The sequence below is a fragment of the Emys orbicularis genome, chromosome 16 (genome assembly GCF_028017835.1).
Source record: "Emys orbicularis isolate rEmyOrb1 chromosome 16, rEmyOrb1.hap1, whole genome shotgun sequence".
In the NCBI taxonomy this organism is placed as follows: Eukaryota; Metazoa; Chordata; order Testudines; family Emydidae; genus Emys; species Emys orbicularis.
The window spans coordinates 10361251-10388612 of record NC_088698.1 but is presented as its reverse complement, the minus strand read 5'-3'; the positions used below and the strand labels follow the sequence as shown (position 1 = coordinate 10388612).

The window sequence follows — 27362 nt, the reverse complement described above, 5'->3', positions numbered from 1 at the left end:
CATGTCAGTTAGCCAGCACACCCTGGGTGATTTTTCCACATCTGTTAGTGGGAAAGGGTAAATTATACAGTTGTGTTTTGTGAAGGCAGTATCTAAGGCTAGGTCCACAGTACCCGCCTGATTCGGCGGGTAGAGATCGATCTTCTGGGATCGATTTATCGCGTCTCATCTGGACGCGATAAATCGATCCCAGAAGCGCTCCCCCGTCGACTGTGGAACTCCTGCTCGCCGAGAGGAGGAAGCGCTGTCGATGGGGGAGCTTGCCTGCGCCGCGTGGACCCGCAGTAAGTAAACTTAGTTCCATCTAGGAAACGTCGACTTCAGCTACGCTATTCTCGTAGCTGAAGTTGCGTTTCCTAGATCGATCCCCCGCCCCAGTGTGGACCAAGCCTAACACAGATCCACATTCCTAGGTTTTTGTGCCTTTCTATGTACTCACTCAGGAATCCTTACTCAGGGTTTCCAGACACCGTTTGCACTTGCTTGAGTGAGAGCAAGGCGTAATCCTGGAGTGCACGTAAATATTGTGACTGACACAACCCCAAACTATGTGGTGTACTCGTAGCTGTGTCAGTCCCAGGATATTAGAGAGACAAGGTGGGTGGAGTAATATATTTTAGTGGACCACCTTGCATTTAGCTGTGATGTTGAGAGTACCTTTCCCAGACCTGAAGAAGAACTTTGTGTAAGATCAAAAGCTTATTTCTCTCACCATCAGAAGTTGGTCCAATAAAAGATCTTCCCTCACCCACCTTGTCTCTCTAACAACATCCAACTATCAGTTCCTTATGACTGAGCCACAAAAGGAGAAACTCAGCTAATGGAGTGGAGGAAGGTAAGTGTGAGTGTGGATCTATGATGGCCATTATTATTAGTGGTGGTCAAATCTCATAGGGTTTGAAGGTTTTCTGGGCATATACATGCACAAGTTCAGGATAGTACCCAAACTTTATTGAAACCTTCAGTCTTATGTGCCTACTCCATGCTCCCCCGCTATCACAATTTCCTCCATATACCTGTGAAGAGGGATGCAACAGGCTTGGAAGTTGTCTTTGCTGGGCACAGATGCTGTAGACTTTCTTCTCAGCACTGGTATATTCTAGAGCTTTCCTGTTACTTACATTCCCAGGGCTTCTGATGGAGATGGGGAGGGATTTCGCACCATCCAAATATGTGTGGGAAAGCTTAATGGCTGGGAGAGGTTAGGAGATTGAAGCAGGCAGCTGCAGAAATCAATTCAAACAGGTCCTGCTGCACTGGGGAGAGGAGGCAAAATGGAGCCCAGTTGGGGCCACCATTCTCTGCCAGCTACTTCCAGTCCCAAAACTGTGCATGGGAGGCACTAAGCTCATGGCAGCAGGAGCCATGTTGTGTCTACCCTGTTCTAAGTCATGTGACCTTTGGGAAGAAACTGCAGGGAGGAGTTGGCCCGAGACGGAAGTGGGCACAGCAGCTGCAGAAAGCAGTTCAAGGAGACACGGATGGACTTTGATAATGCCATCAGCAAGCTTTTCTGAAGTTTACATGCTGAACTTTTCTCCCCTGTGCTGATCGGCTGTTTACTCCAATCCCTCCTGCCCTCTCTGTCCGTCTTTCCATCTAGCTAATATCCTCCTAACTAAGCCCAGTGAAGAGAGTTAAATGACGAAACTAAAAGTGTCACCGAACTAACATGATGTTAGCCGCCATCACGTTGTTCACTCTGCTTGTATGTTACATCTTGCGATGGTTGGAAGATTTTTGACAACAGACTTTTTCACTGAAAAATGCGGTTTCGTCAAAGGTGAAACACTTCACAGAAATGCATTAGTGTTGATGAAGTTTTGGATGGGAAGATTTCTGAAGTCCAGGGTGGACTTTCACATCACTTTCAGTAAGGGAGATCCTAATCAAAAACCTGACTGTTGACACAATTTCATTTCATGAAGACATCTGATATGGTTTGATTTTGTTCCAGTGTGGAACAAAAACAAATGTAAAACTTTGAAAGTTGTTGCAGCCCTGTATTGTTCTCCAGCCACCTCTAGTTCTATCCCTTTCCCCAGTGCTCTGTCTTGTCTATTCAGTAAGTAAGCTCTTTGGGGCAGGGACTGCCTTTTATACAATGGTTGTACAGCACCTAGCTTAATAGGCCCTGTTCTCGGCGGGCCGCTAGGCATGATCATCATAAACGTGATTAGTAATAAGTGAGTTGGTGGTATGGGAAAAGGTTTGGCAGCAGAAAGTGTCAGGGATTGGATGTTGTTCTGACGGGAGCTGTATGGTGGTCAGCAATTAACCTGGAGGTATTTAAACAGGTATTACAAAAATCTGATTGCTAGCTAGTGAAAAAAAAAAAATCTCCTATGTATGCACAATTCCCATAGAAATCAATGGGACGCAAGTGTGTGTATCTGAAAGCAAACGTTGGTCCTTATGTGTGGGTACAAAAGAACTGTGGCATATCAAATTTCTCAATGTCTCCTTTGCATTCTAGACTACTCTGAACTTCTGTAGAAGATTGATGTGCACCCTGATTCCTGAACGCCCCATGGTTTCTGGGTATGAAACCTTTGTATGAGGCTGATCCTGCGAAGTGCTTAGTGTTTTCAGTTTCTATTGATTTTAATGGGAGTTGTGAGCATTCACCACCCAACACCATGTAAGTATCCTTTCGCAGACATTGTGAATTCAAAGAAGCATACCCATACACACTTAGTACATACACATGCTCTCTCTTACATGAAACAATTTTTAGGTAGACAATCTAAACTTTTGAATTTGACCGTATTTTTTAAAAATTAACCTAATCTTGAAATCTTCACCACACAGAGTAGGGGGTTTGTAGGATCAGGGCCTGTGAGACAAATACTATTTTTGATGTGTATGCAGGACTTTCATTAAAAGTTAATGGGAATCACATGCATTCATCTGAGGATAGAATTTGACCCTGTTGTAGGTAAAAATGTTGTCTATTTTATGAGCCACATATTTCCAAAATTCTAGGGTTCATGGGCCATCAGGCAGACCGTGGCCTGAGGCATTAGCACTTTGGGTCTCATTTTACTTTGCATCCCTCTTATATACTGGCAAGATGGGTGCATCTTAGATTTGCCTTAGAACATACGCATGTGATGCAGGTGGCTGTGGAACCAAAAGACTGTTGTAGACAGGGATGAAAGGCTGTATGATAGTCTTCTTTTTCTTCTTTGCCTTCTTCCTCAGCAGGGGACCTTCTGTTAAAAAGAAACTAAGGGAGGGGACAAGGATAAACATTAGAAGTGGAAGATACAATGTATAGGGAAGAATTGTGACTGCCTAGCCTTATTTATATTACCCACGCCCATCCTTCCTCTTCCCTTCTTTTTAAAGTAGCATTGTCTGTTCTGATCTGCCAGAACTTTGATTGCTACTACCGAACTCTGAATTAGGCATTTATAATAAATTAATATTCTTTTGGCCATCTACGATTATAAGAATTTTCTTGACCATATTGTTGAGAAAAGAACTGTGAAACTGATTCTACCTTCCATTATGCTAGTTTTAGGCAGGTGTAGCTCCATTGACTTCAGTGGAATTACATAGATATAAAAGCAGTGTAATGGAGTAGAGAATCAGACCCCTTACTAGCATGTTGGCTTCTGAAAAGGTTCTCTCAGTAATACTACGGGCTGAAGTTTCAAAAGTTGCCTATACATTCTGCACACAATTTTTCACGACAAATTTACTGTGTGAGCAAAAACACTAGAGATCAAACTGGCACTCATTTGAAAATTTGGCTCTTGTATAGTTTGATGGAAGTGGAGAGGAATGGAGAAGGAATCCGAGGTGACAAATGTCAATCACATAGCTTAGTATGTCACTGGAAGGCCTCCTACACAAGGTAATAAGCACAGTCTGAGAAGCTGAGTGAAACCTTTGGTTTATGCACTGTCACTTGTTAGGAAGTTGGAGTTGCCATAAAAAATTTTATTTTCACAATTTACTCTGTAGGGCTTCTGTATCAGGGCATGACGCTGCTGGCTGGCTCTAAAATGCGAGCTGGTGGATTTGACTATATATGCATACCTGGTGTCATTTCTAGCACAAAAATGGGGTTTCCAAAGATTGCGAGGCAATGGACTTGCCTGAAATATGAGGTAGTTCCCCCAGATGGAAATTTCGTGGGTAGATTATCATCATCCTGGGACAAGATGACACTACCTGACAGAACAAGGAGTAATGGTCTCAAGTTGCAGTGGGGGAGGTTTAGGTTGTATATTAGGAAAAACTTTTTCACTAGGAGGGCGGTGAAGCACTGGAATGGGTTAACTAGGGAGGTGGTGGAATCTCCTTCCTTAGAGGTTTTTAAGGTCAGGCTTGACAAAGCCCTGGCTGGGATGATTTAGTTGGGGATTGGTCCTGCTTTGAGCAGGGGGTTGGACTAGATGACCTCCTGAGGTCCCTTCCAACCCTGATATTCTATGATTCTATTCTATTCTACCTCTTGTATAGTGTTCCAAGGATACACCATGAAAAATAAAACAAAAAACCTCTGTATCCCACACGGATTGTCAAAGCTTGTCTGCCTTGTTAGACTTGGGGCAGGTGAAGCAAGCTTTTAAAACTGACAGTTAATAAGACTGTGTGAAGAAGCGTGTGTGCAGCAGAGGAAGAGTTATGAAGATATGAATAAATGAGGCAGGTTTTCCGGCATTCATCACTGCATTAAATAACAGAGTGATAGTGGAACGGGACAAAAGCGAAGAGCAGGAGGAGGGGAAAATATCAAGTGCATAAGGCTGTGATATCAGTTTGCTTTTTCATGGGTGCTACTTAGCAGAACACTCCAAGGACACGGCTATGCAAAAGATTATAGTGGGTCCACAATGAACAGACAACAGTGTTTACTGCAATCGGTAATATGATAAATGTACATCTGAAATGATACTGCCCACATCAGAATAGCTGGCAGGTAAGGTCAGAGTCAGAATCCTTAAAAGTATATGCAGAATTTTGAGAACAGGGTCCTCTTAGATGACTGAATACACTTCTGGAAAAAGGTTCTCTTTATGAATATGGAACAGAACTTTAGAGTGAGCCCCCTGCTGCTAATTATAAGATGTGTGTAGTTGGAATCAAAAGAAAAAAAATATGTGCTCCTGGCATTCCACTGCCACAATTTTCCTAAAGCAAAGCAACTGTGATAGCAGATATAACATTAGCATGGCAACATTCATCTCAACATTGAGTTAAGTGACTCATATACTGCCTAGGCACCCACTGTTACACAAAATGAATGATCAGATATCTCAGTGTTCTTTAGCTAATTCAGAAATGAAGAAATGCGTGGCTATTCAGCTCTGCCTAATATGTTTGATACTACAGAAGGGATCAAGGCCGCAGTAATGGGATTTACCTCGGGCTGTCACAACTGAAGTGTCTTGCAGTCAAATGTATAGGTACAGTCTGTCTGACATCACACCTTTGGAAGCAGACTCTTTTTCACCCAAAGCAGTCAAAGTTACATTCTACATTAGACATTTATGCTGATCCAAATGAACATGGCTATGTAACCTAGAGGTTCCATTGTGCAAAACAGCACATTTTCATGCTTCCCCAAATCAGACTTACTTTCTTTTTCTCTATGAGCCCTGAAGAAAGTCCAATTGCCAGAACAGAAACTGTTACAACCCTCCACATTTCGGAGTTACTTATAAGTCCTGCACTCCAAACTAATAAGAGGAAGGGTGTGTCTCCTCTCTCTACTGATTTCTGGGATGGTGTGGGCAGCAGGTTTCTAATTATTCATGCATTAAAATAGTCGTTAACACAATTATATGCTGCAGTGTATGTAACAACAATAACAAAGTCCCATCACTACAACAACATTTGCTGGAGACCTACCGTAAGTGACATAAAATGTAGAAGATTAAATGTTTATCATTTTTTTCCTGCACCAAGCCACTTGCTCTTTCTAAACAAAAACCAACAAAAACTAGCTATAACCATCACTATTTCACTTTTTTCAACTGAATCTGTAGATGGAAAACCAGGACAATACACACGACTGGAAAGAAGGCTAGGGTGCATCAAATCATCTAGAACATACTTACAAATAGTTTATCAGAACTAAGTTTTTATGTCAAGTACATATTTTAGGGTTCCAAAAATCTGCACGATTTCTCAAAACATGCAATAATGTAAATATATTTATATAGGATTTCAACAAAACTACCCCCAAGTGGGTAACTTAAGCATTACACTGGAGAAATAAAAGAAACATTCCTGCATTGACAGGGAAATAAATTAGGTGCTCTAATACGTCCTTGCTGATGTGACTTTATGACAGAACTTCTTGGGAGCTGAGAATTCCAACAATTAAATATCTGCTATTTCCTATTTACTAACATAGCTCTCTCTGGTCATTCCTAAGTTGGAGATTGACTGTTAATTTGTTTTATATGCAGATCCCTCTATATACAGGTACTGTAGGAATCAGGTTAATTTTAATCTTATTTACAACTTTCCAGATCTCTGTTACCACAGGACACTCAGATAAATACTGCTACAAAGTGATGAGTCTGTCACCATTTAAGACATTTGAAAAGAACATCTTTATTAGCCTCTACTGGCAAAGGAGCACAAATCTGTGTAAAATAAACTACTGTAGTTGATTGTATTTATTATAGTCAGAAGCCTCACAAAATTAAAGGTAAACACATCAGTCCATTGTCAACAGTCAGAGAGATGCTGAAAGAATGGTTTTGGCTGCTCATCCATAACCCATTTAAGCCAATATACACACGCCCAGTCCCATGGTGAGAAGAGGGACTATACAAAAGGCACCTTCTTAACTCAGTGGCCCTGATTCTACCCTTCTTATATTGTTTTTATACTGGTGCATCTCCATTGGCTTCAATGGAGCTACTCTAGCATAAAACTGATGTAATGAAGTGGAGCATTAGGCCTAAAATATCGGCTCCTGTTTGTTTTCGAGTCTTACTTGAGGGAAAAAGATTCATTTACTCCTCTTTGAACTATAAAACCAAGATAACTATGCAAGAGTGCTAGATACTGCTCTTCTTCGCATACCAGTCATAAAACTGTCCGATAAATTCTGATTGCAGAACATTCATTTCTGATTAGGTCAGAGGCAGAAAGAACACAACTTAGATTTTCCTACCACAGGCAGAGTTCATAGTGCTCACCGTTAGCAAAATCATCTTTTGATTTGTTAATGAAAAGAATAATGGAGGTAAGTAATTAAGAAAGAATAAGTTTGGAACTTCATGATGGCTTTTTATAGCCTTTTTTGCTGTTATAACTTAAAAGCTTCTGTTTTAAGGTTTGCTTGAACAATAGTGTGTTTCTCCAATGTGCAAGATAATCAAGTAATGAAAATATGCTGTACATTCAATAGCTTCAGCTGAGATTTTCATTATCTTCAGTAGAAGCTATAGTAAAATGCTGTATTTTAAGTCGTATATAAAAATCCTTATCAAAAAGGCTGATGCTAGATTTTATCTGTTGAAAAGAACCTAAGTGATCCCCTCCAAAGCAGTCTTTAAACTGCTTTAGCACCCTTCTTACCTCCCCTGAGTTCCCAGTTTATAAATTCAGCACTGCTACAGCCTGGAGTGAAATAACAGATAACGATCCCTATTTTCCCCCCATAGACTGAAAACAGCTTTTTAACTGCCTGCCACAGCATACAAGCAAACACGAATAACATGACAAGGATGAAACTAACACCTGCTAGCAGGGATCCTGCCTCTGCATAAATTACATTGGACAGTTTGCATATATAAACGAAGGCCTGCCAAGAGAGTGCATTTCTTTCACTAGTTTCAGTGTGCATTCTTATCCCAGCCCACGCGTACTGGAAGAGGGCAGCTCAGTACCCAAGTTTCCAATTAGGAGAATCAGGGACCTCAACCCTAATTCTGTATTTGGTTCACCCAAGTCTAAAGATTTTGCTTTTTTAGAGAATAAATATCCAATAATGCAGGTAAGATCTTTTTAAAATCAGTTGGAGGGAATGATAAGTAAAACGCTGAGCAAGTAAGTAGTCACTGATACCAACCTTACTCCCTTGGCCAGATCTACACGAGGGGTGTGATTTTTGTGTGTGCAACACTTCCATAAGGGCAAAAGCCCTAGTCTAGATGCAGTTGATAGCAGCAAAAAGGAGTTATTGCCAGTATAGCTTTTACTGGTTCAGAGAGCAAAATAAGCTATACTGGCAAAAACATTAAAAAAAATACGTTAACAAATCTGGCCCTAAATGACTTGCCCAAAGTCACATCGGGAGTCTGCAGTGAAGCAAGCACTTTTACCCAGGTCTCCAAAGTCCTAAGCCCCCATCGAGAATTGCTGCTGCTTCCAGCTAGCAGCTCCCTTCCATTCACCCTTCCTGTGTGACCTGTCTCCACTTGGAGACTGCAGTCTCAAGCATCTTTTGAGATTTTGTAATTCTTAGTCCCAAAGTGAAGCCGGAATATAAACTTCAGAGTAGCCTATGTAGTTAGAGAATATTGAAGTCCAGACCAAACAGAACCTACATAGAGATACTGAGGGTAGGTGGAAAAGAGGGCATGGCAGAAAAATAAAAATCTAATTGTTTGGATGCAGGCTTAAAATTCAACACTTCATCTGTTCAACTCCTGCATAGCTAGAAATGAGTACTAGGAACAAATAGAGTATTATTGAATAAACAAAACGGATTCTGAGAGGAAGAATAGTCCAGTGGTTAGCAAATCTCAGTGGAGGAAGCATAATTATTATTAATGACAATCTCAGCTAACAGCCGCAATGTAATGGGAAGTTTGGGATTGCATGAAACTAAACAGAGTGGGGAGTGGGAGAAGGAGAGGAAGACAGGACCAAATGAACACAAATAGGCCACTGTGTTTTGTGTGCCATCCCAACGTGTTCTTAGTGCTTTAGGGCCAGAGTGTTAAAGATATTTAGCCCCCAAAGATGCGGATAGGAGCCTAGTGGGATTTTCACAAGTGCCTGGGTACCTCATTCCCATGGCTTTCAATCTAGGTACTACTGAAAGTTCCACTAAGCACCTACCCTCATCCTTAGAGGCCTAAATACATGTACAAATCTGACCCTTAGTCCCCATGTTCCTATTTGTGGCATGGTGGGAACAACTCTTAGGTGGGACAATTTAGAGAGCTAAGCACTGTAGACCTCCTGTGCGCCAACGTCTTCTCTTCACACAGCCAGCTCTCCTCAGCTAACTCTGAAGTTTTCCCTCCACCCACCAGCCTTCTTCCCCTCCAGGCCTCCTCCTCTCTTTGTACTGTTTCTCAAGCATTTTTGCTCCACGTTCACGAATCAAGTTTCCACTCTATTAACTGAATTTTAAAGCACGTCAAGTTTCTGTTTCATACGAGAGGGACTATTCTGCCTCAGGCATCTATGTTAAGGCTCCCAGTTCCATATTTTGGTGTTGAAGTCAGCATTTAGGTGGCTGATTATCCACTTTAGGCACATCAGTGCCAATCAGAGGGTTCAAATGCAGAATTTGTTGCCCTAATGTAAGTGTCTAAATTGAAAATTTGGGGTCTGTATATAGAGTCAAGAAAGGCCTTATATGAGGAGGGATTAATCTTGCAACAGTGAATCAAACGTCCAGATATTGATGGCAGAGACAGTGAGTTTAATTCTGAAACTGCCTCTTTCAAAACCTTTGATTCTCAAGTCACCAAAATACCAAAAACCCACTTACTCAGTTAGCTCTTCATCAGAGTCTTCCTCATCTGATGAGTCTCTGGGTGGCTGCCATTCAGTTCGCCATTTTTCCTTTTGTTTTTGCCGTGCTGATTTCAGTGCATTCTTCCTCTCCAACGTTTCTTTCTGAAGAGTGTGGAAATACCCCCGACCCTGCTTCACTGAACTGATCAAATGCCTGCCAATAAATGACGGGATACCGGAATTTAAAAGAAAATCAAAATCCATAAACTTTATAGATGCAGCCAGGTAAACCCAGTGATGTTTTAAGGTCTTCTCTCTGAGGGGCATTTCTCTTCCTTTAATCATTGTTAGGAGTTACATGTTGGCATTGCAGAGTCTAGACATTGTGTATTTGACTGGTCAAATGGGAAGGTTTGAAAAATGATCCCATAAATTAGAAATAAATACACCAGAGAGACGCATAGATACTCTCATATCTCCGTAGAAGCAAATTTTGTGAGAACTGTAAAAAAAAATTAATCAAACTCTGAGATGGCCCATAATGTCAGTTGAAATTAATGATTTTTTTTAATGCAGTGAAAGTTCAAATATGGCCTTTTCCAGATCACTAAAATCTTGCATCTCAGTGGTAATCTGAGGGAACCAGGCAACATTTTCTCAGCAGTTCACTAATGAAAGCATCTCCAAATGTGTGTGCGTCAGGTGGGGAAGGAGGCCAAAGAGGAAAATCAAGCTGGTTTTACTGTATGTCAGCAGTACAAGAAGATGTGAAATCTAGGAAGTAGGGCTGTCAAGCGATAAAAAAGAAATTAATCGCAATTAATCGTACTGTTAAACCATAATAGAAAACAATTTATTTAAATATTTTTGGATGTTTTCTACATTTTCAAATATATTGATTTCAATTATAACAGCATACAAAGTTTACAGTGCTCACTTTATATTTATTTTTGATTACAAATATTTACACTGTAAAAAACAAAAGAAATAGCATTTTTCAATTCACCTAATACAAGTACTGTAGTGCAATCTCTTTATCATGAACATTGAACTTACAAATGTAGAATTATGTACAAAAAACCTCCTGCATTCAAAAATAAAACAATGTAAAACTTTAGAGCCTACAAGTCCACTCAGTCCTATTTCTTGTTCAGCCAATTGCTCAGACAAACAAGTTTGTTTACATTTGCAGGAGATAATGCAGCCCACTTCTTGTTCACGTCACCTGAAAGTGAGAACAGGTGTTTGCATGGCACTATCGTAGCCGGAGTTGCAAGATAGTTATGTGCCAATTGCGCTAAAGATTCATATGTCCCTTCATGCTTCAACCACCACTGCAGAGGACATGCTTCCATGCTGATGATGGGTTCTGCTCGATAACAATTAAAAGCAGTGCCGACCGATGCATGTTCATTTTCATCATCTGAGTCGGATGCCACCAGCAGATTCGTATTCTATTGTTTAACAGTGCGATTAAAAATGCGATTAATTGAAATTAATTTTTTTAATCATGATTAATTTTTTTGAGTTAATTGCGTGAGTTAACTGCGATTAATTGACAGCCCTAGTAGGAAGTAAAGGAAATTTCAGAGAAACTGCAGAAATTGTAGAAAGAAAGATTATAATAATAATAATTAGCTTGACAGACCTATTGCAACATCTTTCCTGGAAACAGCTACTCAAAACTCAAAAGTTAGCTTTAGAGACTCTGTACCTAATTTTATACTTTCAGGTGAGAAATGCGAGCCTATAAACCACAACCTGAAAATAGCAAATATCCTTTTGTTGTTGTTATGGAGCCCAGAGCTAGCCAGGATACAATGCAGAATATACCCACACTGTAGGAGAGGGTAAAGGCCATGAATCACGTGGTACCACACAGACAGATACCTCTTCAAACGTCAGCACCCAGAGGCTCTAGTAATATAAACAACAGAGAGTTGAAGAATTCTCTCTCATTCATTTAATAGGAACATAGGAATTGTCTTACTGGATCAGATACATGGTCAATCTAGTCCTGTACATGGGCTCTGACAGTGGCCAGTCCCATGTGCTTCAGTGCAAGGAACCCTGTAGTACACAGTTATGGGATAACCTGCACATTGGGGAAGTCTCCTCCCCTAATAGAGATTGGTTTAAGCTCTGATGCATGAGGTTTTATATCCTTTCCAAAACTTTTTTTTTATTATTTACTATTATTATTTTGTGTATTCTTGTTATCACAGAATCCTAGAATATCAGGGTTGGAAGGAACCTCAGGAGGTCATCTAGTCCAACCCCCTTATCCATACACAGGTCCGATATCTGAATCATGCTAAGTTTTTTACCTCAATGATACCCTGTGGTAATGAGTTTCAAAGCCTACTTATGTGTTTTTTCAGTTCCCACCAACAGCATAATCCATTTTCCCCGAGTACACAGGTGACTTGCACTAGAGAGGGCAGCTGGTTTGGAAGTCGTCTTCTTTGATGTCCCAGCTCACACTGAACTTTCTGAGCCTGATTTTCCACTGAGTGTGACTTTCTTTGAAGTCAATAGAATTACACTGGCATAAAGAGAGTGGGCAATCAGACGCTTTAGGTGCGTACAGTGGCAATCTGGTTTAAGAAATAGTGGAGGAACTAACAACTCTCAAAATAGGGACCTGTTCTAAAACAGGAGCTTCCCCGCAAAAGTGGATGTGTTGTCAGCATACTTTGGATGCAGGTGAGATGCTACAGTTTGATGCGGATGATTGACATAGCTATAGGTCAAGGACATAAGTGTCAACAGAAGGTTGCATATTCCACTCTAATTATACAGGGTAATCGAAATGTACTGAATATCAGCAAAATATTTTCTTTTGCACCATGAAGAAGAAGAAATATCACTAAGCAAAAAGAATGGAAAGATTCTTCAGTCCCCTTAGATCATTCCTGGTGTCTCACAGTCTGTACAACATTAGTTAAATATGTTGAGCTCATCCTGGCTTTGTTCTCTCCTCAGGTTAAATAACCTCTTGGTTAACTATAGTTTATAGTAGCTTGTTGGCCACCAGGCCACTTTCTACCTTAGCTTGATTGTCACAAGCTGACAGGTATTGCCCTGAAACCACCTGTTAGCTGCTAAATTCCACTTGCTGCCACTGAGTTTCATTGTCAGCAACAGGAAAGCTGTCAATGAAGTCTGTCAGTGATTTGGAGACAACAGGCAAGGGCATTACAGTAAGGAGAAAAAAGAAGAAGCCATAATGCACTCCCTATAGGATGATAGCAGGGACCGAAAAGAGAAAGCGCACCATGGCAGTGAAATGGATATGGCATAGCATAATAGGTTACTCTGCAGCCTTTGATTACAATGTGTAACTAGAAAGTGGCAGCTGATCCAAGTCAGGCATGATGGTTCATACCCTGGCACAGAACGTATCCATCTAAATGACAGGTTTCAGAGTAGCAGCCGTGTTAGTCTGTATCCGCAAAAAGAACAGGAGTACTTGTGGCACCTTAGAGACTAACAAATTTATTAGAGCATAAGCTTTCGTGGGCTACAACCCACTTCTTCGGATGCATATAGAGTGAAACATATATTGAGGAGATATATATACACACACATACAGAGAGCATGAACAGGTGGGAGTTGTCTTACCAACTCTGAGAGGCCAATTAAGTAAGAGAAAAAAAACTTTTGAAGTGATAATCAAGATAGCTCAGTACAGACAGTTTGATAAGAAGCAAGTGTGAAAATACTTACAAGGGGAGATAGATTCAATGTTTGTAATGGCTCAGCCATTCCCAGTCCTTATTTAATCCTGAGTTGATTGTGTCTAGTTTGCATATCGATCCCAGCTCAGCAGTCTCTCGTTGGAGTCTGTTTTTGAAGTTTTTCTGTTTTAAGATAGCCACCCGCAGGTCTGTCATAGACTGGCCAGACAGGTTAAAGTGTTCTCCCACTGGTTTTTGAGTATTATGATTCCTGATGTCAGATTTGTGTCCATTAATTCTTTTGCGTAGAGACTGTCCAGTTTGGCCAATGTACATGGCAGAGGGGCATTGCTGGCACATGATGGCATATATCACATTGGTAGATGTGCAGGTGAACGAGCCCCTGATGGTATGGCTGATGTGATTAGGCCCTATGATGATGTCACTTGAATAGATATGTGGACAGAGTTGGCATCGGGCTTTGTTACAAGGATAGGTTCCTGGGTCAGTGTTTTTGTTCAGTGATGTGTGGTTCATTCATCTAAATGAATGTGTTTCTGAGTTTTGGATTAAGCGTTGTCAGGCTGTACCTAATCTTTTAACACAGATCTATGCTGAAGCTGGGCCTGGTTCATTTTACTGAGAAGGAACCAAACCGTTTTCTTATTAGAGATGCCTTAAAGTACCCAAAGGTTATATAGGTAGCAAACAGCAAGTGTTTAGTTCACTAGTTCTCAAGGTGAATAGCTCCCTCCCTCTCTCCCTGCCTGCCTGCGTTTATGACAAATTACATGTGGAAAGTAACAATTTGCCATTTTTTGAGCCCAGCAATTGCAAACGCCAGTCACTCCACCTCTCTTGTTCTGACACAACGTAACCTCTCTGCTAGACCTTTCTGTACTGGCTCAGGAACAAAGTAAAAACGTTGCTTTCAGAAACCCATGGCCTTATTGAGAGATGCTGTGTGCTTTATAAGTTCACAAGGATTCTGGAATAAAATCAGGCTGGCTAATTGTTCTTCAAGGTTTTCACATAAAAGATCTCTTGACACATTTAATTTCTTTTTTAACAACATAGCAAACTCTTGCTTCATTCTCATGTGATTTTTCTATAGGTTTTTCCTGTCATTACTGAGGATTATCAAGATATTTGTGTGTAAAAAGATGTTTTTCCTTCCTTCATACTGCTTCTTCCACTTGTAGAAGCATTGTTGTGGCTGTTGATTATGATGCCATAAACACTAAAGAGTAAGATTGTAAAATGAATCAAAGCTAATGGGTGAAAAAACAAAGAAAATGATAAAACAAAAAATTTCTTTTACACACAAACTCCTTCAATAATCAGCAATATTGGGGAAAGAAATATAGAAGTGGTGTGGGTTTAAGTACAATTTTGTAAGATTACCTGACTTAAAGGGCTTTTTAAATGTTGTATGCTAAAATCAGTGATCTGCTTGGCAAGCCTACAGGAACATGTGGCTACAACCAATGGTGAATAAACACTTCTTTGTATATGATTTTCAAAATGGCGTTCTTTACAAACAACTATTCCACTTAATTAATTTCATCCAATTTCCAAGTAGTAACAAAGAAATAAATCAGGTTAGTGAAAAAACACAGCAACGGTATGTATAAGCTATAACATATGCCAGATTTAAACAACAAATTCACAATTCCAGAGAAGGTCAAGAAAGACCTTAGAAGTCTATGGACTTTTGGCATGGAGAAAAAATTAAATACATCCTAACTTGGAATATACAGGTAATTGAAATATATTTATATAATGCAGATTTACAATACACCGCTACCTCGATATAACGTGACCTGATATAACACGAATTCGGATATAACACGGTAAAGCAGTGCTTCGGGGGGGGGGGGGGGGCAGGGCTGCGCAATACGGTGGATCAAAGCAAGTTCAATATAATGCAGTTTCACCTATAACGCGGTAAGATTTTTTGGCTCCCGAGGACAGCGTTATATCGAGGTAGAGGTGTATATTTCAGCATTGGCACAGCAAATATTTCTGCATTTAAATGCTAGCATAAGAATGCCCTGTTTATACAGTAACTTAATAAATTTAGCCTGGCTGCCAGATTGATAAGTAGGTGAGAATCATTCATTAAAATGCAAATGCAATTGAGATGAAATTTGGAATACATTTATTACAGTAATTGAGCTTTAGTCAACTGTAGTCACAACACAGATTTTCAACTGTCTTTCAGACAAAAGGACGTGCATTATTTTTGGTAAGTTAATACCTTTGTCAGCATGAAAATTAAAAGAGTTTCTTGAGTGCTAATAATTTGCAATAGTATTCTTCACTTTTCTTGATAGGCATAAATTATTATAGATAAAGGTCAACCACATGCACAAAAGAATGACCTAGTAGCATACTGTGTATACAGCAAATTGATTGCGAGCATATTTTCAGTGCTTAGTACTAGTCCACGCTTATTAAATTACTCTTTAAATCCTTCATGGTCTCTGGGTCATCAGTTAATTGTAATGCAGCACCATAAAAGTATTGCTGAGTCAAGCTTTTGCCTCCAGGATTAAAGATGCCTGATGCATTTCTTTGCACAGGAATGGCTCAGACAAAACTGAAGGAATCCATTAATTTGTTTCTCTTGACCATAAATCCGGTGTTAGGATGACATTAAGAAGCTAACACAACGATGTTACAAACTTGATCATCGTCAAACCAAACCACATATTTACCAACATATTTACATTTTATTTAAATACACTGGGCCAATTTAAGTAACTTGAGTGGCATTACACCAGGGATGTATTTGACCTTGTATATAAAATTTTACCAAATTCGCTACCATCCTCACATCTACAGTATGTAAACAGGAACCATTATAAGTAATCTACACAAGGAACAAGGGACACCAACTGTGCATAAGTGGGGAGATCCTCACTCAGCTAGTGTAAATGGGTGTAGCTCTCTTGACTGCCACTGAACTAGGCCTGTTTATACCAGCTGAGGCTCTGTTGCCCTAGGTCGAATGTTACCTCAGAGTCCTGATGACTACAGATTATGAGACAAGAGAAAAGCACGTATTTGTTTGGGCGCATGTTATTTTGCCTAGCAACAAATCTAGCCAGGTACATATAGGTTATTTATTTGGTCATGGGAGTTGTTAGCTTTTGTGCCCCAGGATGGCTCATTTACACAGACTTTCTTGGTTTAGTGGTATATAGGCTACTACGTGATTAGAGCCAATGGTAGAGTTTATCCCTGTCCCTAGGCACTATAAAGAAAGAATTTAGCCCCTTGCAGCAATTTTATAAACAAATACAACATAGGTGGCATTGATTTGAAAGCTGTTCACAGCACAGGCTTTCTAAATGCAGTTTCATATATTTCACTAAAGCACCTCAATCCTTATCTGCAACAACTCCCTACTAATCCATTGAAGGGCCTTCCCTGGGCATTCTGCCAATTCCCAAATTGTGTAGGAGGTATTGTGATGTAAATGTTTCCTAGGGACTGCCAAACTCATTGCACTAATGACAAACTGAATACAAACCCAGGTCTTCTGAGGTGAAAAGCAAGTGCCATAACCTATGTTGCCTCTTAGCTTCCTTTTGACCAGGATTCTTTGTAACAGAAACATTCATGGAACAATACTACATTCTTTTTTTTGTTTTGTTTTAAACAGAAAAGTCAGAATATGATAGCTTTGGAACTACAGTAAATGACAACTAAATAATATATAGTACAACATTCAGAATATGGCAGATTAAAGACAAAATCGACTGAAACATTTTAAATGAACACTTAAATCACCTGCAGCCATACAATGTTGGACTGTGATCCCATGAGATCTCTCAAACTAAGGAGGGGCAAGGGAGATCAGTATTTGGGGTGGAGAATTCAAAGGAATATCTAAGTGCAGAAAATGGTGATTCAGCAGGTGGCTGGCCTGCTTCATTTTGACTTAGTATGCAGTCAGTGCCCTCGGGTGGATTTAGAGGTGCTGTGCTACTGAAGGTGCTAATGACACTGAAGTTCTGACAACCTGTAGTCATGAAAGATCTCACAGCAATTTTTGTAGAAGTGTTAACCCCTGTGTCCTCATCAAATGTCAGTGCAGTTAATTAAATTTTGGTTTCCTCACTGCAGTTTCAATTGGATACAGTTCCCCCCCCCATTTCCTGTCCCAAATTGTTATATAGTGTTGCTATGGATATTATACTGATGTCACATTTCACTTGAGAAGTTGCTTCATTTCTATAGTTGAAATGAGCTCTGGGCAAGTCTACACTACAAAATTAAGTCAACCTCAGTTACGTCAACGTACAGTAATTAAATCGCTTGTGTGTCTCCACACTATGCTCCTTGTGTCGGCAGTGCTCATCCTCACCAGGTGTGCTTGCACTGATTTAACTGTCAATGTGGGGAATTATGGGATGGCTTCTGAAAGGCAGCCACAGTCGATGTAAGCAACGCAGTGGCTACACTGACACTGCATCACCCTAACTACACCTCTACCCCAATATAATGCTGTCCTCGGGAGCCAAAAAATCTTACCGCGTTATAGGTGAAACCGCGTTATATCGAACTTGCTTTGATCCGCCGAAGTGCGCAGTCCCGCCCCCCCCGGAGCGTTGCTTTACCGCATTATATCTGAATTCTGTTATATTGGGTCGCGTTATATCAGAGTAGAGGTGTATATCAACCTAAGCACTATGCCTCTCGCGGAGGTGGAGCTATTACATCAGTGCAGTGGGCGAGTTACATCAGTGGGAGCTACATTTTAGCATAGGTACTTACCGAGTTAGGTCAACGTAAGCTGCCTTATGTCGACCTAACTCTGTAGTGTAGACCAGGGCTCTATATGTCCCTTACAGGGCCGGCTCTAGGCACCAGCAAAACAAGCTGGTGCTTGGGGCGGCACATTTTTAGGGGCGGCATGGCCGGCGCCAGAATGCCGCCCCTAAAAATGTGCCCTGGCCGCCCTAGCTCACCTCCGCTGCTGCTGCCATGGTGCGAAACAGCTGATTCGCGCACCTGCTCCCCTCCCTCCCAGGCTTTAGAGCCTAGGGGGAGGAGTCAGGGCTGGGGATTTGGGGAAGGGGCGGAGTTGAGGCGGGGCCGGGGGTGGGGTAATTAAAAAACGGGGGGGCGGCCAAAATTGTTTTTGCTTTGGGCGGCAAAAATCCTAGAGCCGGCCCTGGTCCCTTACCTACCTGACAGGCTGTTGTGAGGATTAAATAGTGAATGTCTGTACAGCAGTTGGAGCCCCTGGGATAAAAGCGGTTACACAAGTACAGTGTATTATTCTTATTTACAGAGCACACATTCTATATAGGCCAGATCCTCATTTACTGTAAAGCCACATGGCCCTATTGAGGTCAATGAAGGTACATTGATTTATACCAGCTGAGGATCTGTCCTATACCTATTACTGATACTATAGTAATTTAACAGTGGCTGCTTTATACCCTCTGGCACCGGAAAGGTGTCTTTCAGTGGGTATTTTAAAGCCCCTTTCCACTGTCCGAACTGTGTACAGTGGCCTTACAGTAAATGAGAATTAGGGTTCCTGAGAGCAAAGTCCATCTAAAATGCTATCACTGATGTAAGTGAATGGAAAATTCTGATTTGGTAGCATTTTAAACCCATAATGCACAGGTGTGAATGACTACACAAAGGTGCAAGGCAGTGGAGAATCAGAATGGGATTACACTGTGACGTGTTTAGATAGACAGTAAAATCCAATAAGCAACAAACTTATAAAATTGCATACACATACACACGCATTCTACCATGGGGGTAGGGGAGTAAATTGAGAAGTGAACAACCTGGAAAGGCAGAAACATTGATGGGAACTCAAAATAGCAGTTTTTCCAGTGACTGATGATAGAGATAATGATTCATACATCCATATACTTAAATAGATGTCTTTGCCCATGACTGCTGTCTAATTAATGTGAGCCATCATTCATGTAAAAGGAAATTTTTTCTTCTGGAAAAAAAAATTCTGCAAACTGCCAGCAATGACAGTGCTAGAAGCATGCCAATTAGAGTGATTTCTGCCAAGCAGCAAGAGGCCACAGAACACTGGTTTCCAAGCAACTGACATTATGAAGTATTAACTACAGCGAAAACTAATACAGACAGATAAACGTTCCACCTTTACAGCTAGCATTGCCTGATAGAGTGAAGTTAAGATGTGAGGAAAGGAAAGGAAAGAAAAGAGACTATCCCCCCCCCCCCCCCCCCCCCGGAACTCTACTAAATCTTGTAGTAAACATTTGCACTAATGAATGCCAACGTATCAATATCACTGAATATTGAAGTCCTTGCTGTCTATATACATTACAGTTGGTTTGGGATAGACTCACAGAGTATAAACGCAAGGAAGATCATAACAAAAAAACCCTCTAAAAACCCAAGCAAACAAATTCCAGTAGATTTTCCAGTAGTTGCCCATGTCACCATTTCAATCACAAAAATAACCAGTTTTCTATTAAAAAAAATAGCCAAGGACTGCTCCTTGTCCAAAAGGACTAAAAGAAATAGGAAATGCTACTGTTAGCATAGCTGTCAGTTCAGACATGAAATATGCATTAGTAGTGGTAGAGCTTTTTAAGTGCAGATTGACTTCTACAGTTCTCCCTTCAGGAGTCTTTAAAGATTTTAAAGGAGAAATATCCAGCTTCTAATTGAAAGCATAAAAAAACCAGACAGTGGTATACTGTTAAAAATTAAACTGCCAACAGTTTGACACTTAGTTTTATTCCACTAATACAGCAAGGTGAAACAGATTCACAGGGGACCATTTTCTTCAAAACTAGGAAACACAATAAATCTGCATTTTCCAAATAGAGAGTTTGAATAGTTCATAAAGTGGTACAGATTCTTCCCTTTTGAGCTTGTATCTTAAAGCAGTCAATTTCTAGCTGCTGTTGATATGGGATGACATCTTGTCAGCTTTACACTGGTTCATCTGCTTGGAATCCTCTACATATCACCCTCAATTCTCCCTTGCCTTTGTTTTACTGACACCAGTGTGGTGCTCTCTCCCCCACTTAGTTCTGATACCACATGCCACAAGTCCATGCTAACCTACTCATACCCCTGGATATCCCGGAAGACATGCACAATCTGTGATTACGTATATACATACTTGCATTTGGTGCTTCAAAGGTATACAGAGGCACAGATTTTTCACTATGTCTCAGTAGTGTCCTTTTTACTCATAGACTCATAGACTTTAAGGTCAGAAGGGACCATTATGATCATCTAGTCTGACCTCCCGCATGATGCAGGCCACAAAAGCTGACCCACCCACTCCTGGAATAATTCTCTCCCTTGACTCAGCTGTTGAAGTCCCCAAATCATGATTTAAAGACTTCAAGTCGCAGAGAATCCTCCAGCAAGCGACCCCTGCCCCATGCTGCGGAGGAAGGCGAAAAACCTCCAGGGCCTCTGCCAATCTACCCTGGAGGAAAATTCCTTCCCGACCCCAAATATGGCAATCAGCAGAACCCCGAGCATGCGGGCAAGATTCTCCAGCCAGACCCACATTGACCATTGATACTAATTACCAGCGATGGCACGTTATTGACCTATTGACTAAAATCACGTTATCCCATCAAACCATCCCCTCCATAAACTTATCAAGCTTAATCTTAAAGCCTTTCGCCCCCACTGTTTCCCTCGGAAGGCTGTTCCAGAACTTCACCCCTCTGACGGTTAGAAACCGTCGTCTAATTTCAAGCCTAAACTTCCCGACGGCCAGTTTATATCCATTTGTTCTCGTGTCCACATTAGTACTGAGCTGAAATAATTCCTCTCCCTCCCTGGTATTTATCCCTCTGATATATTTAAAGAGAGCAATCATATCCCCCCTCAGCCTTCTTTTGGTTAGGGTAAACAAACCGAGCTCCTCGAGTCTCCTTTCATACGACAGGTTTTCCATTCCTCGGATCATCCTAGTGGCCCTTCTCTGTACCCGTTCCAGTTTGAGTTCATCCTTTTTAAACATGGGAGACCAGAACTGCACACAGTACTCCAAATGAGGTCTCACCAGTGCCTTGTATAATGGAAGCAGCACCTCCTTATCCCTACTAGAAATACCTCGCCTAATGCATCCCAAGACCGCATTAGCTTTTTTCACGGCCACGTCACATTGCCGACTCATAGTCATCCTGCGATCAACCAGGACTCCGAGGTCCTTCTCCTCCTCCGTTACTTCCAACCGATGCCTCCCCAGCTTATAACTAAAATTCATATTTAGGAAAACATCTCTCCAATTGATGGATCCACTGACAGTTAATTCTAAAAGGGATCAACAGATGATCACTTCTAACTACAACTGGTCAGAAAATAGGGGAAAATTCATGAAAGTTCTCAAGATTTTTTTCTAGTTTTTGCTTTTAAATTTTGTTTTGATGGACATTTCTGACCAGCTCTACTTATAAACAAAGAAGTAGGTGCTGCTTGAGCCACCTACAGTGTGAAGGGTGGTATAAAGATTTAGAAACAGGCATCTGAGGGATGCAAGTTAAATGGAAGTGTAATTTTCACCCTCATTCAATTCATTGCTGAAATAACTGGTTTAAATCCTCTTTGGTGAAGGCTTTTTCTTTAACACTGTCCAGCATATCAAAAAAATGGTTAATGGATAACCCTATTTGGATATATGAGATTGAAAAAGCTATACAAAATCTAATTCCTGGCAAAGCACCAGGATCGGCTGGCTAGCCAACAGACTTTCATAAAAGATGTGAACAGATAGCCCCTATTCTATTTAAAGTTACTGATGAAACTTTCCAAAATGGCTAATGTTTTGTGAGAGGAGGACCATCTTTATCTTCAAAATTAAAGTAATAAAGACTATGATAATTGTTGAGATTTCCATCCTAAGTATTATGCTTTTGAATACAGAATATAAAGTCAATCACCAAAAGTCTAGTAACCTGCCTAAACAGTACAATTCTCTCAATTGTTCAGCTATCAATTGTATTTTGTGAAAGGCAGACTTGCTACTGATAGCAGAAGAAAAATACTTCACCTAAATTGCCAAACCCAGTTATCAAGTATCGCTTCACAAATCTTTTCCCTAAATCCAGATAAGGAATTTGATAGAGTAGAATGGCCATTTCTTATGACAGTACTAGGAAAATTTGATTTTGGTTCAATTTTCCTTAATTGCGTTGAAGACTTTTACAATATTGTCTCTTGCATCTGTACTGATGAATGGAATTCTTTTCTCTGTCTTTCAGTTGGAAAGAGGAAAAGGGCAGGGTTGTCCACTCTTTCCTCTCCCCTTTTATTAATCTTTTGAATGCCTAGTGATACATAAGAAATTGTCTGCCACTGAAGGTATACAAATAAACAAAGATGAGCACAATATTAGTTTGTATGCAGGTGATACAGTTTTGTCACCATCAATCCTTCCAAAATTTCCTCCAAATCCCTCTTCCTCAGTCCCTTCAAAATTTACATTAATAGATTAATTTGGAGAATGGATTTTTCACAAAGATCAGATACCTCACATTTCCATCATCTCCCATATCAAACCTACAAATGTATTACATACTTCATCATTAACATATGCATAAATCTTTTCCAATGTCATCCATACAATCTTTGCTTATGATAAAATATTCCATGGCATGCAAAACTGGCAGCTTCTTTCCTCTATCCTTAGTGGCCAGAACTGAAACTATTTAAATGAATTTATGCACGGTTGTTGTAGTCATGTCGGTTTCAGGATATTAGAGAGACAAGGTGGGTGAGGGAATTTCTTTTATTGGACCAACTTATGTTGGTGAGAGAGACAAGCATTTGAGCTACACAGAGCTCTTCCTCAGATTTGTGTCCTGGGATTACTTATGTGTTTGCTAATGATGAAGATCTCAGTTTTGTTATTTGAAAAGCTGAATGAGTTAATCACACAGCATCTATGGAAAGGGAAACAACCCAGTTTATCACAAAAAAATCTTAAAAGCCTTATCAGCTGGAGACAGACCTACACCACTAGCATTTGGCCTGGTAGTGCATTTTAAATGAATTGCACTAACACTGGGTATGCCCCTATTTCACTGAATATTGAAAAGCACCCAGCAGCACCAGTTGGTATGCTCCATTATCTAACAAAGTGTTCAGTGCAATGTCTCTACCCAGACTGCCAAGGAGATATGAACTCTTTAGATACTCAGAGTTGTCTTACAATCTTCTCAGTAATCTTAACCAAAAAATGGCTGATTAGACACTGGACTTGTTGACCAGACTGTCAACTTAAAGGGACATTTTTTTCGGCATACAGGAGCTTCCTTTAGAAAAGCCAGCCATCTGTCCACTTTAAAGGAGGAACTGACAATCTTCATCGACCACAGACATAGGCCCCAAGTACTGGTTCTGTTCTGCTGCAAAGTATTCCCAACAACTCTAGTAACTCAGTGAGCTTCATGGGCCTAAACCCAACCAGAGAAGACTAACCGTTTGTACCCTCCAAAAATGGCTCTACTTTCATGAAAGCTGACAGTTCAGTGCAAATCCACTCCATTTTACAATCAATCAATCAGATTCTGTTCCCAGCTTCTATCACTGCTAATCTTGCTGCCCTCCCACCCTCTCTGTTGTCTGAAGAAAATATTTTCAGTGGTGCTCATTTAAATAAAGTCTCTCATTTCTAAGTATTTTGTGTAAATGTGTGACAGTGTTTCTAGTGAACTTGCACATCTTTCTGGTTGAGTTGGGCAACACGGGCGATTTATAGCCACATGTCTTTATGGGTTTACAGGTACAGTCTTGGAATACTTTTTTTTTGTACGTGTTCTTGTATCTATTATTTATGATTAGTTATAAAGACCGCAACATCTTTGGTTCTCAAACAGTACATTCTCACCCAACTGTGGATTACTGTACATTATTTTTGGATCACATTTACGGATGTCATCGGAACAAAGCAATAAGAAGGGATCTCTCTCACACAGAGATGAATGTCATTTCGAAGTCTCTGAGCTTGAGTTTGTTTAGTCTTAGTAAAAATAGTGTAGAAGATTTCCTACTGCAGAAATGAAAACATAATTATTTGCTCAAAATACTAAAGGACTCAAGGACAATGACTTTGACAACTGCCATATTGTGCGCTGTCCACTGAATCATACACTGGGAAATATTTGGTCAAGTTGGTCAGAGCTACTTTGTGGGGACTCAGGTTCAGTTCACATTAAAAGAAAGAAGTTGAGAATCTGAAAATAAAGAGAACAGATCATCAGCTGGTTTGTCTGTTTCTTCCTTCATAAAGCTTCTCGTTGCATTTTGACATGAGGCTTTCGGAAACATGATGTTTTAGAACTGACCGAATTCCCTTTAAAATGACCTGGCATAACCAATCATTTGGAAAATCCTAATTACAGCAATAATCAGGAAGCCTTAATAGTACTTTAAGTGCATCTGTGATAGGGTGAGGGGAAGTATTAGTGATTGACACTTGTCGCTGGTATTTAGTATGAGCAACCTCTCTTCCCTATCGTGGTCCTCCTTTGTGCCAGGATGGTGACTTACAGGAAAATACTATATTTCTGTGCATGAGAGACAGTGTTTTTGTAAGTGAGCATGTGTGAGGTGAAAATTACAGGGCTTGACATTATTTTGACTATGTCTTGATGCCTTAACTAGAATATTAAAGCTTTGGTGAATGTGGTTAAATCCAATCCAGTAATGGCTCTTCAAACATTTCTGAGAGAGTATTAACATTCATACTAATGTGCTATATCACTATGACCACTACTAATGATAACTTACTCTTGGTTTCTTCTATTATACCCTTTAAAGCAAACAAGATGTAAGACTACAGACTCGACCCTCTGCAAATATGCTAAGATATATCAATTAATGCTTAATTAAGACTACTACCAAATATTCCTCTTTTATCATGAGGAGGGAAGACAGCACACACAAATCACTGAATAGCATTTGTATTCCTCACCATATTACTTAATCACTTGGTACTCTGCTTGTCACACTACTTTAATTGAAGTTCCAAAGTAGGCTAGGGTAATGGCTTACACAATAGTTTTCCCCCCATGGATTTATATAAAATAACACCATGCAAATTACACCTCTACCTCGATATAACGCTGTCCTCGGGAGCCAAAAAATCTTACTGCGTTATAGGTGAAACCGCGTTATATCAAACTTGCTTTGATCCGCCGGAGTGCGCAGCCCCGCCCCCCCGGAGCACTGCTTTACCACGTTATATCCGAATTCATGTTATATCGGGTCGCATTATATCGGGGTAGAGGTGTATCAAGACAATTGGGAAGGACTATATAGTGGTTGGCACATTTTTGTATTAAAAATGCACATAAGAGGGATCAAGATATTTCAACACTTACAATGTATACAGGAGAAAGCACAGCATAAAATCATTCAGTTAACAGACAACATCATTGCTTGATTATCAGAGATTATGTTTGTTATATAAATTCTCAATAACAGCTGAAAATGGTTGTAGTTATTGGTTGTTTGTCTACTGTAGATTTTAGAAAGTATTAGATAAAGTAGGCCCATTTTTAAAATTCCATTTCTCAGTTGTTTCTCAAACAGACAAATTTCTCCATGGCCATTATATCTCAAGTATCACAACTCATTTGCTAAACTATGAAATATGAGGGCTCCCCAATTTTTGTTGCCTTTGAAACCTGCTGGGCCTGAAGATGTTTTTCCAGGATCTCCACTGGGAACATCTAGTAAAGGTTGTGCTATGTTGAATGACACTGGTTGAAAAAAAAACAAACAACATTGATTGCGCATGCATTGAGACTACTGCGGTTCCCAGAAAATTTGGATTTTAAGTGAAGTTCCCCATATATGACAGTGATTATGCAGGTTTCTCACAGTGTATTGAACAGTTTTGACTAGACTTAGGTAAAACTGAATTTCTCTTTTAAAAAAAGGTTAGTGTGTGAAATTCTTCACTTATTTATTTTGCTTGATTTAACCTTATCTATCCTCATTGTCCTGCCCTAATTTCAATTTTTATGAAATTTTGGTGGATTGAATTATTTTACACTGAAGTATCTGGAATTGCATAAAGTCACTTTTGCGTGGAATTGTGAATTAAATTTAGGAAACAAGACTTGATCAAAGCCTATTAGCAGACTACTAATGTGCATAAGCAGGGTGCACACAAACAGTTAGACCATGACATGCTAGTGCAGGCTAGATTTGCACCATAGCTTGCCGCAAACCAAATGTTTGTAAACAAGCCCACAAGTAAACATTTGATGTAATCAGAATTTTGTTTATTATAATACAGTGCAGGAAACTGAGATAAAAGTCTTCAATTAAAAGAAGACTACAAAAACACTTAATCTTCTGTTGAAATCAATCCTGCACTGAGTCCCAGAGATGGATTAGATGATCTAAAAAATCTTTTCTAGGAGCTTGATTCAGTAGACAGTTAAAAAAACCCCAATCAGACAGAGATACCAGTGTGGTCTAGAAGAACGAGCAAAGGATTTAGAATCCCAGGCACCTGAGTTCCAATCTTGGCTCCAACAATGACTCTTTGTATGGCCTTAGCAATTCACTTCACCTCCCTGATTAAGTTTTTCCCAATTCACCAATGGGGATAAAAATACTTGCCTACCTGCCTACCTCAAAGGGGTGTTGTGGGGATTAATTAGTTAATGTTTGTGCACATACAAATATTACAAAAATGCTAAGTATTAATTAAATACATCCACATAGGATTTTAAAAGATTATTCCTACAGTAAAATATTAATGGTAAAAGATTTAAAGTGAAATAACCTTAAGAATTTAAATGAAAGTGGCAGGAGAAACTCCATCCTAGTAGAAAAATCTTATACGCGGTGCCATCCATGCCAATTAAAAAAGATATATTTATACAGGAGAGCTGAGTTCAGATGCATCATCTTGTTTCCAGTCCCAATTTACAGCTTTCTTGACAGAGATGCAAAGAGGTCAAGTGATTTGCACAAGGTCATACAAAGACTTAGAGGCTCAGTCAATACTTGGAA

General features: G+C 40.1%; 1 protein-coding gene across 1 annotated transcript in view; it reads right to left on the bottom strand.

Annotated features, from left to right (window-relative positions):
* The window catches only part of CCDC60 (coiled-coil domain containing 60), a 110175-nt gene that overhangs the window by 25510 nt on the left and 57303 nt on the right, over positions 1-27362 (bottom strand). Inside the window, exons 4-5 of the mRNA XM_065417495.1 lie at positions 9701-9880; positions 3107-3229 (exon numbers count right to left, since the gene is read on the bottom strand). Coding sequence (XP_065273567.1) covers positions 3107-3229; positions 9701-9880 — 303 coding nt within the window. The remainder of the gene's footprint in view (positions 1-3106; positions 3230-9700; positions 9881-27362) is intronic.